The sequence below is a fragment of the Rhea pennata genome, chromosome 1 (genome assembly GCF_028389875.1).
Source record: "Rhea pennata isolate bPtePen1 chromosome 1, bPtePen1.pri, whole genome shotgun sequence".
In the NCBI taxonomy this organism is placed as follows: Eukaryota; Metazoa; Chordata; class Aves; order Rheiformes; family Rheidae; genus Rhea; species Rhea pennata.
The window spans coordinates 101,971,985-101,992,496 of record NC_084663.1 but is presented as its reverse complement, the minus strand read 5'-3'; the positions used below and the strand labels follow the sequence as shown (position 1 = coordinate 101,992,496).

The window sequence follows — 20,512 nt, the reverse complement described above, 5'->3', positions numbered from 1 at the left end:
GAGGGGAGGAAGCGTGTTAGTCTAACTACTGCTGACATTTTGGTTCACTGCAACGTTTCCTCAGATGAATCTTGTGTTTAAAAATAAGGCTGCAGTCCTCACTAAGTGAAAACAAGTTGTCTGTGAGCAGCAGAGCTCATGAAAAACTCTTCCTGTGGCGTTACTGCTTGCATTCCCTAAACACACTCGGCTGTCCGCCATCCTGGGCACGCAGCAACGCGTGCGGCACTTACTTACTTTGGAGCTTGTGTGTGGTGCTGACTACCTGATGCATCTTGGATAAGCAGAGAGGCAGATTAATACCTGCCCTTCCTTCAGCGAAGGGCATTTGGCTCAGTCTTGCCTCATTCTGGTGGCCACCTTTCACAAAATTCCTAAGCATTTTGGGTTTGTGAGACCAAAATCTTTGAATTAGGTGGCAATTGGTGTTAGCTGGGGTGAGACAGAGAGGGAAAAACCTGATGGGACTGCATAAGCTTTTGCTTCTTTTCGAAATCCAGGCTGCAGCTCAGTAAAACTTGGTTTTGCTTTCATTTATGCTAATTACAAAACAAGCCAATACAGAATTGGTTTCCTATTATTGTTTTAGGGCAAAAACATAAAAATAGAGCATCTACAGAACATGCTATTGAACCACTTGGAAAAACAGAACTTGTCTCCAGGTAACCAGCAATTATTACCCTTTAGGAGCCTAATACAGATCTCAGTAACTGCCAATAGAGGAGTTCTCTGCTTTAGTAATCTTGCAGTAGGTCCCTCTGGCTGTCACCATTTGGCCTGATTTAAGGAGAATAATACTGCTTCCTTAGTAGTAGAACTGATACCTGTGCACTAACCTCTCAATAAAAATAATAATAATAAAAAACTTGTACACTTTCTTACAGTACCTGTTTTATAGGACGAAGGGAACCAATTACTTTCCAGCCACTGTACTCATTCCAGTTTGAAATCTCACCGGGCTGCAATAGAATCTGCTTTCCTAAAAAATGACATCCTTCATATGCAATCCACCTGGAGACAGGAAACACAACATGAAAGACCACATGGTAGCTATAGCAAAACTGAACCACAGGTTTGTAGTGCCATACTCTTAAAAGTCCCCAAACTCTCCATGGCAGTGACATATTAAATGGGTTTTACAGTACCCCAAATGCCACTAATTTTAGTGATTTAACTGTTTCCTTCTAAAATAAGATCAGTTTTCTGTTGTGTACCTTAAACTTGCAAATGTTTTAGTTTCCCCCAAACTTTCCCCACAAAGATGAAAACCTCTGTCCGCATGAACCCAGACGGGAATAGTGCAGGTTGCACTGGGCATGCATCAAGAAAAGTAGGAAGTTTGCAAGCTTTTCACAGTTGTACATTTTAATTTTCAGAGGGCAAAAAGGGTTCTTGTCCAATGTTTTATTTCGTTACAGCTAAATGAAGCTACAAAAAGCTATTCCAGTTGTCTGAAAATGCAAACTCCAACAAACTATAAATCACTGTAACAGACTTTCCTGTAGTGAGCGTATCTGGACCATAAATCGTTTCTCTGAAATCATTAATGTGGAGTTAAAACACCAGTACAAGCAGCTCCCTTGTTATTACGCATCTGCTCTGCAGACACTGTGTTTCTGCTTACAAAGGCGGCCCCAGGATCACAGACAGGTTTTGTTTGTATCAATAGGACGTTGTTGACAGACTCCGAATCCTGACGCATTACCTCATCTGAGCACAGAGCAAATACTGTTTTCCCCAGATTACCTGTTTTACAGGTCAGCTGCCAAGAACGGGAGGGATGGCTGCAGTATTTAAGTCGATGAGAAAACATCCACAAAGAGCACTCGTAGGAGCCTGTAATTTACTTTCCCCTTTGGGTGTGATTTGGAGGAACAGTCGGACATCCTTGCTCAGGACTCCACAGAGGCTGCCAACAGTGAACTGCCTCTTAAGGAGGTTGTTTCACTGCTGCTCCAAATCAAGTCCCTTACTCCTAGATAAAGGGGATAAGGGGGACATTCTCGTCAGCACGACGACCATTATACTGTGTTCCTTATAACGCTAACACTTTTTTTTTTTTTTTTTTTTTTTTTTTTTTGCAACACCTTCTGCAAAGTCACTGACAATTCAGCATTAGCATCAGTCATGTCTGAAATGCAATTTCTGTCGCCAAAGCAGAACTCCATAGGAAACAGCCAGGAGAGAGAGGAAGGGCTGTGACAGCAATAATAACCACCTGAAGCTCGTGTGAGCTGCTCCCGGCCGGGAGACCAGCTCTGGGTCGGCTCAGGCGGACCCAGGAGCAGTCACAGCGTTGGGTGCTGGGGGTGGTGGGGCACCTCAGCCCGCAGGCCGCCTTTGCCAAGCCGCAGTCCAGCCCTGTGCCGTTTCTGATGGCAGCGGTCAGCCAGCTCACCGGCCCCTACCTCGTACCTACGCGCGGCAGCACGCAAACGGCTTTGGGACGAGGAGCCAAGAAACCTCTAAATCTGCCTCCCTGAACTGGATCACAGGGAAGGCAAATCAACCCTTCTAGGACGTCCCACACTGGCCTGTCACTCACCCCCTCAATGTTTAGGTTCCCCCTTTTTGGAGCAAGGGAAGGCAGGACGTGCAGATCTCTCTCCCGGGGAACATTGCAGAGCTCCGAGACCGCCCCGGCCGAGCAGCCTCTCGCTCCACCCCGGCACCGTGGCGTTCCCACGAGAAACGTCACTCGTTTCTCTCAAAGATGGTTTTCCCGCCTCCAAAACTAGCAGAGGTCGCGCGGGAAACGTGCACGCGCTGCTGTCGGCCTCAAGCCGCAGCTGCTCGCCGCCGTCGGCGGGGGCACCTCAAAGACGGCAGCAGCAGGTCGTCTCTGTTCAGAGTCTCCGCTCAGGAAGGGCGGATGGGCAAAGCGGTACGGAGGAGGTTACAGTCACCACAGGCCTACAGCTAAGTTACTAGCCACAGACTGTGCTTAAAAAAATAATAATGAAAAAAAGATTCTTAGCCTACCTTTCGAGAAAACGCTTGTGTGAAGTTAGGGAAAGACGACAGTGCCCAGAGCTCTGGAGTGTCACCTGCGTTAGGCTTTGCACTAACTGCAGCTAGTCAGGGGAGAGCTCAGCAGCGGTATCGCACCTACCCCCAGCGAGGGCTCAGCTGTTAGGTGGCAACTGAGAAGTAGCATTTGAAAAAGACATCATAAAAACCAGGCATATATGTAAGTAGCGGATTGCCTACACTCAAGTAGGCAAGTAATTCAAACTTTGCATGGTTTTGGGTCATCCTTGAAGAGCTCTCAAGAAAATTATAGCCTTCTGTATGGGAATGTGGGGAGAAAGCTGGGAAACCGATAAAAACAAACAGGAAATGTGCGTCACTTCTGAAGAGCAGCAGTTTCCAGGCAGTCTCGGCTGCAAGATGAGACGCTGCAAGTGCTCTGTCTAAGCGGACGCTTGGAGACTTGGCCAGGACAGAGTACGCGGGACTTTCTCCAAAAGGCAAAAGGGGGAGATGGGAGGAGGTTACCAGGTCACTTCTGCAGACCTAGGATGGTTTGCACAGAAAAGTCTGACTCTTTATGCACAGTCACGGAGGGGTTAAACTAATAAGAGATGCAAATTCCTGCGCCAGCTGCCTGATCCACCCCGAGCTCCTCTCAGCAGTCACTGCCTCGGTGGCAGCCAAAGAGCACAAGAAGCTTTGCTGAACCACTGCAGTGGTTCATGCTAAATCACTGCAGTTTAGAGCTGGTATTTTACAGCCAGCTAATTAAAGTAGCCCAAGTTTAATCTAGCCATCTGTGTGAGTCAGCAGTTGAAACTGGTTTACTTCTGGTTCCTGGCTAGAACAACAGGCCTTAATGTTCACTAGTGTACAGGGATAAAAGGATGATTCCTACACAGGGAAAAATACACTCTCTGCCCACAGTGTACCTGTGTTCATCTCAGATCCTGCTACAGAAATGGGTCTAGCAATCATTTCCCTCACCATTTTAGAATTTCATATTGTTTCAAAATAAAAGTTACAGTGTAAAACACAGCTTATGAAAAAAAAGCAGCAACTGAGAGAAAACACATGCTGAGTATTTGCTCCTGTAATGCAGATATGACAGGAATACTCCTTCCATACTTACAATCCACTTCTCACCCATACGGACTGAGCGTAAAAATGAAGCTCCTCGTGCAGAACAGAGCTGACGGGTTCGCTGAAGTGCAGCTCTCTGCCCGCGCAGCTTTCCAGAGCAAACAGACTGATGGAGGGTTCAGCAAAAACCTGGTGGGAAGGGAGAAAAAAAAAAAGCAATTTTTTATTTTATCTTATTCCCAAACAGTCTAACTGCAGTTGTCTGGTTTGATACTCGCATTTGCCTGTTTGCTTCATGCTTAAAAAAATACCTTTTATTTATTTATTTATTTATTTTTACATATAGCTGAGACATACTGGATTTATCAGTGGCTTTGTCACTGGAGTATAGTGTCTGCTGGCACTAGTCAGGCACTGAGTTGTTTAAAGGTGCAGAGAGATGCCTGCATGCATTTGGAAAGTCTCTCTATGAGCTTGACTGTATCATTAGGGCTTTGCTCACTTTTAAAAAATCCGGTCTATTTATTTACTTGCAGAATAGGTTACAGCAGCAGTTTTCAGCATGATCTGCAGATTGCTTCTAAAATAATGAGGCAAACTACAAGTCTGTAGTCTGAAGACTTAAATAAGCTGTCGGTGGTCTGGTGGAAAAATCTTAGGAATCTGCAAACTGGAAAAAGTTAAAAAACTCAGAATACAACTATAAAATTCTGAATGCTTGTAACAGAACTTCTTATTTTTCTTCTGATAATCCTGAAAAATTAGCACAATTAGTAACCACTTCAATGTGATGTGGAATTGCAATATTTTTAACTTAACGTCTTCCTATACAGCTGAGCCATTTCCTGTGATACCAAATGAGATCAGTTTACATGGAAGCGAAGAAGTGTAGTACAGCTGTAAGATGGACCAAAAAGCACAAGGGAATACATTTAACTACCAAAAGGCCATGCAAAAAAAAAGGCTGTACAAAGAAAACTTGTACAGTTTTTCAGCATTTTTAACGCAAAAATCATAAGGGAAGTATCATAACCAAAATTGCAAGCACTGGTATTTGGATCTGGATAGAGCTGGTAAAAGGAAGAGGTAACAGGTCCGACTAACTGCTTCAGTTAGCAGCCTCTCGGGGGAAGTCACCTCTGCGTTTTTCTTAGATGTTATCCTTACGCAGGTAGCCCATCGCTTGCTTTTGCAGCAAAGATAGGCCCTCAGGTGAAAAAAGCACAAATGGAACAAAATCTTTAATTACAGTCAGCATAAGCACTGAGTCATTATTTCATGTTTGAAGAGGCACCCGTATTGTAGTGAAGCGCCTCTGAAGAGCTCGGTTGTGATTCAAGACTTACAAATTTACTGGCACTGACCCAGTGCACTCGGTATGTCACTGGCTGTTGAAATCCTGCCTCAGACAAGTTCTCTGCTACCTGGGGCAGGGACAGTGTCAGTCCACGAACAGGGAGCTTGCTGAGACATTTTAAAGAAGAATTTGGGATCATCTACTTGGAGAGATTTTGAAAAGCCCATTAGACTCCTAAAAAAACAATCTTACAAAACAGAAAGAGATTAAAACTCATAACTTCCTTATCTTTGAACACCTGGTCTTCCCATGTGCCTTCTGCTGGGTGACACAGGTCAAATTTATGGTGCGGGTTTAAAGGGTTACTCTGAAATCTAGCCCAGCAGACCTAGCGCAGGCAGCTACTTCTCAGGTTGCTGTGCCCAGCTTGGCAGTCTCATCACACTCTGGTCTACAAGAAGCCTGCTCCCCTGGTACTCCTTCTACTCCTACTCCTACTCCGCTCCTTCACCGGAGCAGAGACCAGAGTGTGTCCAAAAGGGAAAATTTTCACAACTGAAGTAGTAAACACAAGGAATACCCTCTGACATCTTTGTAGATAGACACTGTTATCAAAGGCTAAAATTTATCTTGCCATTGCAATATCCAACAAAATCCATTAGAGACAGGGAGCTGGTACATCCATTTAGAAACCAAGTCAGGACAGCAAGGTGGTGGAGCCAACTAAGTCGACCCAAGGCCTGCTGAGGTTGAGGTCAGTTGAACTTAGGGGGCTCAGAGAACCCAGTGAGGTGGTTTGGAGTTGCGGCCTGTTGGCAAGCTGCAGGCAGCGCTTGGCATCTGCCGCAGGCACAAGGACCAATACCACCTCAGAAGGGCTCCACTGATCTCGGCGCAGGAGTGAAGCACAGAAAAAGAAAACGTGCTGCCATCTCAAGCACTGAAGCTCTCGTATTTCCATAACCATATATAGAGGAATAAGCCGATCACTCACTTTATACCATTTTCACCAACAGCTGACAGCAGCGACTTAGCCTGGCTTTTTTTCTCCATTTTTTTTTCACAGCTCCATGGAAACTACCAACAGTAACTAGCTAAGTTTCAAGGCCAAGCCACCGTACTTACTTACGGACACATCTTACTTGCCACCCTTCCTTGCAGGGCGCCAAGGTGCATTTTCACCCATTTTCAGGCTGAAGTGCCATCCTCTGTGTCTAGGTGAGGATTGCCTTAGCTTCCCCTTTCATAGTTATTTCAAGGAAAATATGGCAGCCTCCATGAAAAGCCTGCCAGTCACGAGAATGACAAAGCACTATATATATAGTGTATATATATATAGTCCAATCTTTGTGCATTAAGGAACTGCCTTGCTCAAACCAAAATCAAAACAGTTTTTAAAGGTCTTGGTGTTTCTTTTCTTTTTCCTTTTAATGCCAATGTTTAGGGAGAAACTTCAAAAGTTTATTAAAGAGGTCAGCATTTAAGGAAGGCTATATTTACACAGCATTTGAAGATATGAACACCCCTGTGAACTGCTAAATACCATGATATGCTTTACTTAACAGGCATGGTAGTCTATGGTTAATACACAGCATGATGCAACGCTAATGACAAAGCTTTTCCCCCGTCTCCACAGTGTTATCTCAGGGACTGGAAGTTAAGCCATGGAAATCAAATGGTGAAATCTCTTGCACAGTTCACCTTAGCTCAAACATACCTCTCAGTGACTTCCACCTTCACTTGACCCAGAGAAGCTATGCACTAGGCATTCTTCGCAATTCAGAACAGAGTTTTTGTATTTTGTCATTAAAAAACGAAAGAAAGCAAGCAAGCCAAAAGAATTTCATATTAAAGATTAACACAACATGTGCCTTTCATGTGCCTTTCAAGGCTTGGATGCCTGAGCTACTAAAAAGAAATAAAATGTAGAGACACACAAAAGCTAACCAAGCAGTGCTACAACTGAAAACCACGTGAGCTCACACACACGTTTATAATAAAAAATAGTCTAATTTTACTCTGCAACTGTGGATAATGTATAGATAATCTTTCATTATGAATTTTACGTAACTTATTTCTAATCATCCCAACTGGAGAAGCCCTCAACCCCAAACATACTGTGCCTTGCACCTTTTTAGGTTTTGCAAACTTTGATCAGAAAGCCTAATAAAACCAAAGCAAGAAACCCAAGTAATATATACGGGACCAGATGAAAGCACAACTGCAACTGGCTCCTGACAAGCGTTGATGCACTTCCCACTGCCAGTCCGTGCTGCCCTGCTGCTAAGCTGACGGCATTCACCAGAGCTTAACTGGTGCTTCAACAGCTGTACTACAATATCCCTGCAAATATCCTTACTTTTCAATCTTGGCTTTTGCAATTTATTATTTACAGCTGTCCTCCCTGAAGTTGCGCTTGCCTGGCTACTCCCCTCCGTGTGGGAAAGATGCCCGAGGGGAACGAAGCTTGGGCTGGGAGACAGCAACACCCGAGGTCCAGTCCCAGCTATACCAAATGACTCATTGCCTGGCCCTGGGAAACGCCAATTAATCTTTGTATCTGGTTTTATTATTTACCTCACGGGAATGCTGGGAAGATTAGTTAACACCTGTATTTAACTTGGAAAAGATAAGCTACCAAGAAATGCAGGAATTGTCATGACTGAGCAGAGGAAGAGTAAGAAATGCCTCAAAAAAGAAAAGAATAGCGTTGCACAACCGACAACCCAGATCTCATCTAGAAGTTATACGACTGGTTTAACTTTAACTCTGAAGTTAACATTTTACAAGGAAAATTAAGCGTTCACTGCAACAATCCTGGATATTCTTATCCAGGTGTATAACTTATACCTTACAACTTATTTGGTGTATAACTTACACCAAATAGCATAGGAAGTTTTACAAAATATCATGCCTGCAAAAAGGCAGAGCTAAAGCCGAGCTCTACTTTGTAACAACATCTCCGAAGGGTCTCCATCCCAAGAGTTGCGTGGTAAATGCTCTTCCAGCGACAAACACTGGACAGGCGCCGTGACAAGCGACTGTGGCCCCGCAAGAGCCCAGCTGTGTTTTTGGGTGCCCTTGAGTGCCAGGCAGCACACGTTCCCCTCCTCATCACTTCTTGGCATGGCCCAAGGCGAGTCCTTGCTGACTCCAGGGCACGGAAACCTGCACTTCTGTGGCAAGTGCAGGCTGACCCCTTAGCCCGCGCGATGATTTTACCTGCCTGCACAGTGGATATTAACATTAATCCCAGGAAATTTCATCAACGAGCACTTCTTGAGAGCTTTGGGATTTTCAGATGAAAAGAGAAGATGACAGGTGAACTACATGCATTTGAACGTTCCTGCTGCTACTACACAGGTACACAACCTTTTAACCTAAGTCGGTCTTTCAAACTGTATTGCTGCCTGCTCACTTGAAGAAATGCATTACTATGAGATTGACCTTCCAGCATTCTTTCCCAACTTACAAAATTGGATATTAAAAAGATCTCCCAGACTTTCAGAAGCAACCCTGTCCACAACAGCAGAGGCCATATAACGTATTGCTATTCAATTTACAACCTAGCTTTGTACATGAGTACTGCCATACTGTTTTTCTTCCCAGACTACTGAAAACAAAGAATACTTTTTTCTTGTTTTCAAGCTACAGATATGCTTAGGACCTTCTGGTTAACCTCTCATTAACCCCTGGCTTTTCTTAAAAATTCCCAGGATGCCATAGTCCACTCTGAATTTGAGGGAAACGGAAGAGCAGGAAAAAAAATACAAGAGGACCTCATAAACATTTACTTTGAGTATTATGTGCCTCAGCAACTAAGCCAAGAAGGGAGAGAGGTTCCTGTAACTATTTCTTGCCTTCCTTTCTGAAGACAGTAGAAAGAGAAGCAGATAAAGGGATACAAATTTCAATCTCTCAATTCAATTTAGGGCATTTCAAAAACATATCTTACATTAACACAGACATTAACATAGCTCAATCCATCCACGCCTGAAGAAAAGGAAAAAAAAGTCCATACCAACATCTACCACACTCTGAGGACTGAAACAACATTGTCTGGGATTAAAAAAACACTTTCCCTGCTCTCTTTATGAACCCAGACTGATTTTTACTGTGCTACTTCCTGAAAAAAGCATCAGAGGAAACTTGGTTTCCAAAGGTGTGCTTAATTCTGCAACACTGGCAGGACATATATGGGGAAACAACCAAAGTGGAAGCAGGATAATTTGAATTTTGTGGGAAATATGGAGGAGGGGGCAGAGCAGTATGTCATATTTGAATGAACAAAACTTTGCTTTTCAGTTCCTGAAGAACACCCCCTCCAAGAGCTAAAAGTTAGAACAAAAGTCAGCCAACTTAAAACACTGGGACAGTAATCAGACTACCTCTAGTTGAAATTGTTTTCCCATCCAAAGTCATTTTGTGTTGCTTTGAAAGCATTTTTTTTCTAATTGTCCTGAGTGTTTTGAATGACATTTTTCATTTTATTATGTGACTAAGCTCTTAAACAAACAAATTATGTTTTTGGCAGTTTTCAAAATAAAATCTCAAAGTTTACTTTCCTAAAAAAAAAATCTCATTTTCCTCCACTAAAACGGTTTGCTCAATGGGATCTGTATCATCAAAACATTTTGGCTGCATCAAAATCAAATTTGGAAGGGACTGGTTGAAATGATCAACTTCCAAAAATTACAGTTGGACCACATCTACACCTGTCAATGAATTAGAGAGGTTTTAAAGGTTGGTAGTGAGTTACTATTACCTCTCTAGGTAATGGCTAAGGTCCTTTGTATTGCTAAAGATGTAATTTTTTCCTTTGCGAGTGCCACACACTCCACAGACCGGACTCTACTTCTAGGCAACACCTGAGGTGTAGAAACATTATAAACTGAAGCAGTGCCTGTTTCCCAGGCTGAAGAGTCCCTCCAACAGCTGCTCTTGCAGCAGATACATCTCACTTACAGGAGAGCAGGTGAACACGCGAGCGCAGGGCTTGACATCGGGGTTAACCATTCTCCCTCGTACGCGGGAGCTATTGAGATACACACCTCAGGTCTGAAATTGGTCTGGTATTTAAAGCTGGACAAAGGAAGGGGTTCCCAACGGCACAATAGAGCAACACAATAAAACTACACAACAATTTCATTTGGGAATACGCTTGCTGCTCTCTTGAATGAGCTAACAGAAGTATCTCGTAAGAAACAGGGCTCTGCTCCAAGAACAGTGCACTGCGGACAATGCACCGAACTGACTACGGCTGTTTCTGACCGCTGACCAAACACGCTGCTGTGTGCTTAACATCACGTCCGTGCTGAACAACGTCGCCGAAAGCTATCCTGGGCGGTCAGCACACACAGTGTGTTAGGGGCCGACGAGCGCATTTCTATTTGTAAAACAGGTGCGGTTCAATAGCATTTTAACCCTGCGTTTTGTGAAATACAAGGGCTCCTGTTTGCGAGAGAAGATCTGAACTAAAGGTGCAAGCCACTAAAGCGCAGGAAGATGTGCGTAAGCTTCCCGCAGAGCCTGCCAAAACACACCTCTCCCAGGGCTTGGCCCTCAGTGATCAACAGTATCCTCCTCTGTGGAGCTGCACGGTGACTTCCCTGTGAGATTAGAGACTGGGGGATTTGGATGAGATTTATCATTTCATGTCAAAACTTCATTCTGATTCAGCAGAGCAAAGTCCAGTGACCTAAGGTGAAAGGCAGATTTTTAATCTGAAAGCCAGGTTTCTCAGCAGGTGAAAAGGCAGCAGTCAAAGCAAGTCAAAGCAACTACCTCTGTTAATCCTTGCAGAGGGACTAGCTCTCAGCCTCGAGGCATACATCCTTTCCATCAAACAAGTGCCTTTCAGTGCTTTTTTTTTTTTTTTTAATCTGCTCACTAATACAAAAAGAACTTTAATACTTGAAGGAAATTGCAAACTGAGTAATTTCTAAAGCCTGATTTTGTAAGAGTTACAATGAAGGGGAAACATCACACGGACTGAGTTTGATTTCTGTGACCAGGAAAGGAAGAGGAGTTTTGGAGAAGTTGGCCAGTGCTCCAGAGCAGTGGACACAGCAGCTGTTTGCTTCTGTTCTACTGAAAGTGTTATGGACAGCTTATATTTTATGTCCCTTGAGTAGAAGCACACTGAGATAGGGAACAAAAGCACAGACATGACAACAAGACTCCAGATACATACATCATGTGCATGGAAAAACTACAGCGGGATCCAAAAAACCTAGATCTATCTTGCGCTGAATAGTACCTGCAATCATATCCAATTTCCTCGTCGTAAATGACCTCTTATCTTGCCTTTCTGCTACAACTGGTCTCTTGATTGTAGGCAAAGATGTGTGCTTGGGTATTATACTCAACGTGAGTTGAAAGTCACATGAAGATAGTGTGCATACATAATAAGGGCTTGTCCTACATCTTAGAAGTCACCAAGAAAGTGGATGGCTGGAAACAAGCCTGGATCAAACTTACCCGATGCCTCATACACAGCTCACATGCCACACATCTAATACATATATATTGTTATTTATATAGTATTATTCATTGACCCATAATTTGAGATTCATTAGGAAGGGTAAACCATATTTTATATTTCTGCAAAATAGTTAGTAAATTAAACACTGTTACATATACTACCTTCTAGTTTCACTTTTTATACCTCTTCAGTGTGTACTTTGCTTTAAGATCGAACTTTGGCTGTAGGAGGTTGAAAAAAGGAAGCCCCATACCCTAAGAGGGCATAACAAAAAGCAACATCCTGCTGCATACTAAGTTTGTTGGGCTGTTTTATAAAGACCAGTCAGAAAAGCACCAATCAATCCAGCTTACACAAAACAGAGTACACAAGCTCGCAGACCCACACATAGAGTGTGTGCTTACAGGCGAATGCATGCACATGTGCACGTGGCCTGACCTGCTCCAAACCCCAAATCCCATAAGCCAAGAAAACAAACTTTGCTCCTTTTCCCGAGCAGGAGTTGGCTTAACGCAATCCCTTGCGGACGTCTGACTAGGAAAAGAGTTCCAAAACTTGTTTTTTTCAGGCAAGTGCTTACATATTCAATAGGCTTGAGGGACTTGATTGAAGCAGTGGGGCAGCCACAGGAAGCGAGGTCAGGGTAGAGGCCTTCTTCCAGCACACATTGATTGTCAGTAATTTCCCCTTGGCAATACAGGAGCCAACTGTAAGAATAATGTAACAGAAAAAGATTAGCTGTTCTAACTGCTTATTAATGGCAAGCATTTTCAAGATGTAGTAATTTCTAAGAGGATAAGGAATAAAAATTTTGTTTGTTTTTTCTGTTAAAGGTTGTAAGGTGAATCAAAAGGCTGTGTGACAAAGCAGCCAAAGTAGAAAAACCAAATCGCGTGGTATAGAAATCTCAGTTCCTCAGTTCCAGTGTCAAACAGCAGAAATGCAATGAAGATATTTCTAACTGAAGCTAAAAATCACAGTAACAGTGTAAAATTCCCACCGGGAAAGCAAAATGCATAATATCCAAACCAACAACAAGACAACAGCTACTGAAATGCGCTGCAAGACAAGGGTCTAACACAATGGAATAGGATGAGAGCATGTTATGCACATTTGACTATCTGAAATTTAGTAGAAATAAACAAATAACCCTGAAAATGGTGGCATGTAAAACAACAGACTTACCATCCCCGAAGAACCTTAAAAGAACATGGTATGAATGATGTAAAATCAGAAACTTCTGCTGTGAAATCTATACATGCTCCTTGGAAATGTGTATTACTGAAAGCTTTGAGCTAAAAGAACAAAACAAAACAAAATCGATGACTAGAAGGGAAGCAAACTTATTATCATTAATGTAAACAGAGATAGCAGCAGTCTTGGAGAAAAATCCACCCAATTCACAAAGACATAGTAGGTAGAATGAATTCTCAGTAGAAGAATCTTTTATATTTCTACTGCTACTTTCCTTTTAGAAAGACCTTGTGTGGCATAGTCTCTGGGCCAGATTCTGGATGTTCCCCAAAGATGCAGGGGGAGCAAGCCTAAGTTCAACTGCGTCAGGAGTGATGCAAGGACTGAGGGATGTTGTTCTCCCTGGGAGGTACTCCTGAACTGCAGCTAACCCTTGGCAGAGCTCGACAATCCACTGCTCCAAAAAACAGAAGCAAATTTTGGGCAAAAGATGTGGGAATATGACTAACAAAGTACCGTGAAATCTCCTGTGACCACAATGACTGCAGAGAGCTTCTTATTCAAAAACTAGCAGAATTTCTGGGGGAACTGGGCACAGACTGGCAGATGCAGTACAAACTTTTCAAGTTTAACTAAGTTATTTTTACATGTCTCAGTGAAGAACTTGAAGCCACATTGAACTATGTCCCATCAATAACGTGTTCAACTCACCCTGAAAGTCAAGATGGTTGAAAGTATTGAATTTTTATATATATATATATACACACACACATATACACACACACACACACGTGTGTGTGTGTGTTTATGTATAGATATAATAAATCTCCGGTGAAATAATTGTGAATTCTGTATCCTTGGGCTGCCGCTGAGGTGAATTTCACTTTAAGGCCTGAAAAATGGGCTGAAAGAGAATGAAACATTTGACTACATCAAGAAAACAGCTCATGTTCTGTATTGGAAGGAAAAAGACTATGGCTGTTGCAAGAGCTACTTCCCCCTTCATGCCCCAAATTGGCCTAGCTTCCTGCCAAGGAAAAGAAATCAAATGCTTTTGCCAATACAGACTGCAAAGGCCAAACACAAATATTAGCAAATGATTTTATGGAAAATCTCAGTCTTATGTTTTGAAAAGAAATGAGTACATTTCCTGTTAGAAAGAACAAGAAAGACTTAATCTGGCCTTGATGTAACTGCAAATTGGAAAACACAAAGCAGCTACAATATGATGGACACAGCATAACTGATTTTTCTGTAAATGCAATTGCACTGCTATGTCACAAAGCACCTATTTGAGCTTTAATTAGGCAGTTCCTTTATATACTTGTATCAAATCCCTTTATAAAGGAATACATATTCTGCTTTTTCTCCATAGGTCAGATGCTTTGCAACACTTAAAAAGGCTTTATTACTCATTTTTGCAGAATATATCAAATTATGAATGATAGTTATTTGATAGAAGCTGAGATAAAATACTGATTCTGCATACCTGCAATTAGCCTCAGACTGCAGCTACCTATACTTTATCAGGGTTGACATTACTAAATGACATTTCACATCCTAAAAAGTCAATAGATAGCGTGTTGAAAATATAAACACAAGTTATCATAGCAGTCATCTCTGCTTCCTAATTTATCTGTACAAGTCAACTGCTAATGAAAGAGGCTTTGCTTTCACTGGGCTTTCTTCTTTTAAAGAATAAAATTAAAAGCTTTTTAGAATTGATGACTTCAGACAGTCTTCCATTGTATGTACTTAATTTATAAATGAGCATGGCAGAAGTGATAGGTCGGGGTTGTTACCAGAAGTTTTCAGAGTTGAGTTTCTTAAGCTGAAGAATAACTGGAAAAAACAGCCAGTGAATCATAGAATCACAGAATCAGTAAGGTTGGAAGGGACCTCCGGAGATCATCTAGTCCAACCTCCCTGCTCAAGCAGGGTCACTTAGAGCATGTTAGACAGGCTTGCATCCAGGTGGGCCTTGAAGATCTCCAGAGAAGGAGACTCCACAGCCTCTCTGGGCAGCCTGTGCCAGTGCTCTGTCACTCTCACAGGGAAGAAATTCCCCCTCATGCTCAGGCGGAACTTCCTGTGCTTCAGTTTCTGCCCATTGCCTCTTGTCCTGTCACATGGGACAACGGAAAAGAGTTTGTCCCCGTTCCCTTGACACCCTCCCTTCAGATACTTATACACATTGATAAGATCCCCCCTCAGTCTTCTCTTCCCCAGGCTGAACAGGCCCAGCTCTCGCAGCCGTTCCTCACAGGGCAGGTGCTTCAGCCCTCCGATCATCTTCATAGCCCTACGCTGGACTAAAGACACTCATGTAGATAGCGAGCATGGTTCCCTTAATTCAGGTGGGAGAATCATTCAAAAATACTGGGGATACAGGTTGTAAAAGGATCAAAACCCAGGAAGTTTAAGGATCTGCCAGCTCATATGCACCATGTTTTGAAGTTCCAGGCTAAGAGACAGCCACATATATGGAAAGTGCTTTATTTAACTTTTAATAGGAAAACTATAGGAAATATAGGAAAAATAGGAAACACTGTAGTTTACTTATCCTAACTGATAACATGTTTCCACACAAAAACTTACAATAAAATATTTCAGCTCCTAACAAGAACTATATCAACATGATGTTCTTCCTTCCTGATCTTCAGAACAGAATCCTTTGAAAACCAATGTTGTGATAAGACCAATTTTTAAAAAGTATTTTCCTAACATAAGACTGCTATCAGAGAAAACAAGAGAAAAAATACAATCTGGTATATGGCAATATTTATAGGTAAGTGTGTACATGTATGCGCATATATGTAAATACATAAATATACATCCATACACACACAGATATAAATAGATGGATTTCTTGACATATCACTGGAAGTTAGTATGACTACAAAGCACAACTAATTAAAACTTCAAAGGTTTTAAAATGAATCCAGGTTCGATGTCTTAACTGTCTGTATCTTAAAGATATGCAAAATTTGCTTAAAGTACTCAAAGAATAGCTTTTGGAACATCCTGAAAAAGTTGAAGGGTTGAAGATAGAGAAAAATAAATATCTATGACTATTAGAATCCCACTAGTTTCATCCAAGTCAGTTATTTTATCTGGTATCATTTACCAAGGCCTCATTGTGAAAGTACTTGAAAGGTTTTGGATTTGGCCACAAAGTACTGTATGAATAGGTTTGACAGGAAATCAATGTTTAAGACTAAAATAATACACCAATTATGTCTTCAGACAGGAAACATTTCCTGTAGTCCTGGGTTAACCGTAAGATGTTAGAACTAAAATATTCTTAGAGAAAAAGAAGGGGTCAACCTGCACTAAGTAACACAAGGTATATACTTCCCATGCTTATTGAGCACTAAAGACCCTTTCTTTTGAAAAATGTCATGCTTACTCAAAGTTTTCTAAACTTGCTTAACTTAGGGAACAACACAGAGAGAGCAGTATAACAACAACAGAGAAAAGGAAAAAAAAACAAATTACAAATACAGGAACCAAGGACAACCCTGCTGAAACAGAATATTGGAGACACAGACCATGCTTCGTGATGAGCACAAACATTTAGAGCAGGTTTTTGATTCAGAGGGACACCAGAAAGGTATATTAATGGAACATAAGCTTATCAGATAAGGACCAAAAGCACACAAACCTGAACAAACTCATTTTTTAAAGCTAAAAGTAAATCATAGCAACCTCTTTATAAATCGTCTACTCGTGAGACACAACTTTCAGGGAAATTGTTAAGACTGTATCATAGAAGAGATGCCTCACAGATTTGTTATAACCAGAATACGTTCAGCTAAGGTCATAAATTAGTGTGAGGAAAAGGGAAGCACAGAGCAAGCTGGGACCTACTTGTAGGGGCTATGCATTCTTGGGAGACTATTCAGTGCAGCATTACCATGATATCAGATTAAAAAAAAAAGCCTCTGCTGCTGATAGATCTGCAGGTTTGAAGAGCGCAGTTGAATTCTCTGAAATCTATACTTCACCTCATAAATGAACAAGACAGTGACAAATCAGATGTAGCATAAAAGAATGGAAAGAATAGATGTTACACAAAGAAATAAAGGCGTATGATAGCAAGTTTCCAGAAACAGAAAGACAAGCATAGGAAAATAAATAGCTATAAAGATCCAAAGTCACTCAAAACCTACCGAACTACTTGCATTTTTGAGGACAGAACACTAAAGGGTGTGATCTGGACTGAAACAAAAAAACAGCAGTAAACTTAGCCTTTATGCATCTACCAGCTTCCTCAAGCAATGCTCTGCAGTACAGAAATGATAATACTCAGATATTCATTCAAAGTAACGCAGCAGGAAATTCAACATTACCCGTGTTTGATTATTAAATGTTGTTTAGTACAAGAGACGATTATATAATATGACATACCAAATGTGGAGGCTCATCCATTCCAAGTGGTTCCTGCAACAATACATACATACATACATACAAATAAATAATTACAGTTAGCTCCCTAGAAGATGCATCAAATTCCTGAAACTTGTTAATTAATAATTCAAGCGCAGAAAGACACATATTTCCTAATCTCTTGGCACATTTCTTTTCTCCCAGTCTCTCTCATTGGCTGCCTATAGGTTCACGGTTACCTCCCTGGTTATTCAGTCCTTTACAATACATGAAAGTTGCATAAATGTTAATTAGCTCATGAAACACAGATTAGAGTCCATGTAAATTTCTCTGCATTTATTTTTAAGTCTAATTCTTAAAAGAAGAGACAATTCATGAGGACAGGAGATTGAGGCACCTCTTCTGACAAGGACACTTCAAAATAAGGTTAAATGTTTTATTCCTTTTCTATTTTTGGTGCAGCAGTATCATTTATTATATATTCATTACTGGGGATTTCCTATTTTGCATTAAGGTTTTAACAGTTCTGGAGCTAATCGACTTGGGCAAGTTGTACTACCTTTGATATAATAATGGATTTAAAATATTTCCTGTTTTACATTCACCATGCATTAAAAATATTTTAGTAAAAGACAAAATAAACAAATAAACCCAAAGCTCTGCTATGCAGGAATAATATAGGATAGATACATATTCAAGTATTTTTAAATCCATTATCAATTAGGAATTTAGGAAGTTACTGTGTTTTATGGTAAATTAATCTTTCCAGACCAGAGTATCCCTTTTCATGAACACATCTGCCAAAAGGAAGTTCTCCTCTAACTTTCCCTAGCAATTTTCTCATCAAAAGATAGAGACATGCAGAGTTTGTATTTCAAAAAAAAGTAGATTTGGTCTCCACAGCAAACGGTTTCATTGTGTGTCAATCCACAAGGATCTTTACCTTGTCTCCAAGTGACCAGGCAAAATGATTAAACAGTACAACCTGTATTATAACATTATTGTATTCTCAGAACTCCAAAGGTCTTATTTCTTTGAAGTTTTCCCCTTCATAAATTCTGGTAACTCACCAACTTAAGAGGGCGAATTGACATGATAATTTTATTGGATCCTCCCCAGTCAAAGAAACACTTGTATTTTCCTTTCTCCAATACATATTGTTCTCCACAGAAATATTTCTGTTGATAGGCAACCCACCTGGTGAGTGACACAAAAAATAAACTTGAGACATTAAATTTTTCAGTATAATTAGATAGGACTGTTAATGAGTTGGAACAATTTTCTGTAGAGTATTTACATGCTAAGTCCATCTGATAGAAACGTAACATCAAACCTGATAAGAAGCACGTAATTTTCACACCTTTGATCTCCTGCTTTTACTTTGCAAACCTTACTTTAAGAAACAAACACCTTAGGTCTCTGACTTCCATCAAATATATTTTCAGCATGAGCTGATGCATCGCTTAGAAGCCCAAAGGAAAGATACTTGATTGACAAGTTTTTGAATCTATCTCAGCTCAATTGTTACTTGTTCAGCATCCTCCCAGACAGGGCTTTCTTCCAACTTTTCCAGTTGGATTTCTTTAAGAAAAATGGTATAAGAGAAACAAATGAGGAAGCTTTGACAGGGTGAGATAAAGAGAAAAGCTTGCAATGATTTGCAATTCAAACTTCTCCAACTCCGCTTCCCATGTCATGACTGAAGAACGTAAGAAATGCCCCACTGTGTGAGACCAATGGTCTATGGGCTGTTTGCATCTCGCTGGCTCTAGTAGTGGCAGAAATACATTGAGGCTAGTTAGGGAGAAGATGGGCACTTTCTGGGGTCGCCCAGCATCCAGGACTGTTATATTGGGGAAGCTAGAGATCACCTCCTTGCCTAGTCCCTTCAGTATTCATTTATCAATCTGCTTGTCATAAATTTGTCTAATCTTTTTTGAATGTCCTGATGTTGTCTGCTCTCACAGCCACCTCTGGCAGCAAGTTCCAGAAATCTACTACCCTTTTGTCTAAGAAAGGTCTATAAGCTTTTTCCTCTCCTTTCTAAATTGTTTTACACTATCTTCAATTAATTTCATAGAGCATCTCTAATTACTGTACTGCAGGATTTTGAACATTTCTGCATTAAGCTTGTCCACTACCTTCACAATTTTGTAAATCTCAATTTTATCCCTCCTGTCAGAGCAGAGTTTATTGTTGATCAGTCACACCTTCTCAGCCTTCTCTTCTTCAGACTGCAGAATCCCAGCCTTTCCAGTTCCTCCCTATGGAGCAGCTGTTCCACTCCTTTGATCATTGCTTTCCTTTGCATCTTCCCCTATGTTCTTCTTGAGATACATGGAGTGGAACTACACACAGTATTAGAGATGTGCGTGCAAAACAGTTTTACAAAGTGGAAAATGACATCCTCTGCCCTAGCTATTGTCTTAATGCTCCTTCCTCCCAACACCATGATTTTGATGACTTCTCTTGCTGCCACTGCACATCAAGCCATTTTTTTCAGAGCTGTCAACAATGATTCCAAAAACCCTCATTCCTGAGTTAGAGCTCCCAGTTTTCCATTTAGTACATTTGAGATTACTTTTTGCTATGTGTATTACTACACATTCATCTACTCTGAAGCATTCTGCTACTTTTTTTTTCCTGCTCAATTTCAGGAGACTCTTCTGGAGTTCCTCACCATTGGCATGGCCTTCGACTACCTAGAAAAACTCAGTATCATCTGCAAAATTGGAGATTTCACTGTTTGCCTCCCTTTTCTACATTACTGAAGTTTCCCAAAAAACATATGATTGAATAAATTCACTCATCATCTGTACCTGAGAAACACCACTGATGACTCTCCTCCATCCTTAAAGGTGCCCCCTAAACCCTGTACTTTGCTTCCTACCCTTTAGGCAACTTCCAGTCCATGAAAGAACTTTTCTTCCAATTTTGTCCAACCTATTTCTTTAATAAACTCTGGTTTTAGTCAAAGGAATTAAAAAAGAAAAAAAGAAAGAAAGAAAGAAAGAAAAGAGGAAGTAAGAAAAAGAAACACTATGTCCATTGGACCTTCTTTAATCCACATGCTTATCAACTCTTTCACAGAG

General features: G+C 41.2%; 1 protein-coding gene across 1 annotated transcript in view; it reads right to left on the bottom strand.

The window, feature by feature from the left end:
• The window catches only part of CRYBG3 (crystallin beta-gamma domain containing 3), a 94,102-nt gene that overhangs the window by 5,564 nt on the left and 68,026 nt on the right, over window positions 1–20,512 (bottom strand). Inside the window, exons 14-19 of the mRNA XM_062574267.1 lie at window positions 18,491–18,617; window positions 17,442–17,474; window positions 13,023–13,132; window positions 12,418–12,544; window positions 4,106–4,245; window positions 888–1,011 (exon numbers count right to left, since the gene is read on the bottom strand). Coding sequence (XP_062430251.1) covers window positions 888–1,011; window positions 4,106–4,245; window positions 12,418–12,544; window positions 13,023–13,132; window positions 17,442–17,474; window positions 18,491–18,617 — 661 coding nt within the window. The remainder of the gene's footprint in view (window positions 1–887; window positions 1,012–4,105; window positions 4,246–12,417; window positions 12,545–13,022; window positions 13,133–17,441; window positions 17,475–18,490; window positions 18,618–20,512) is intronic.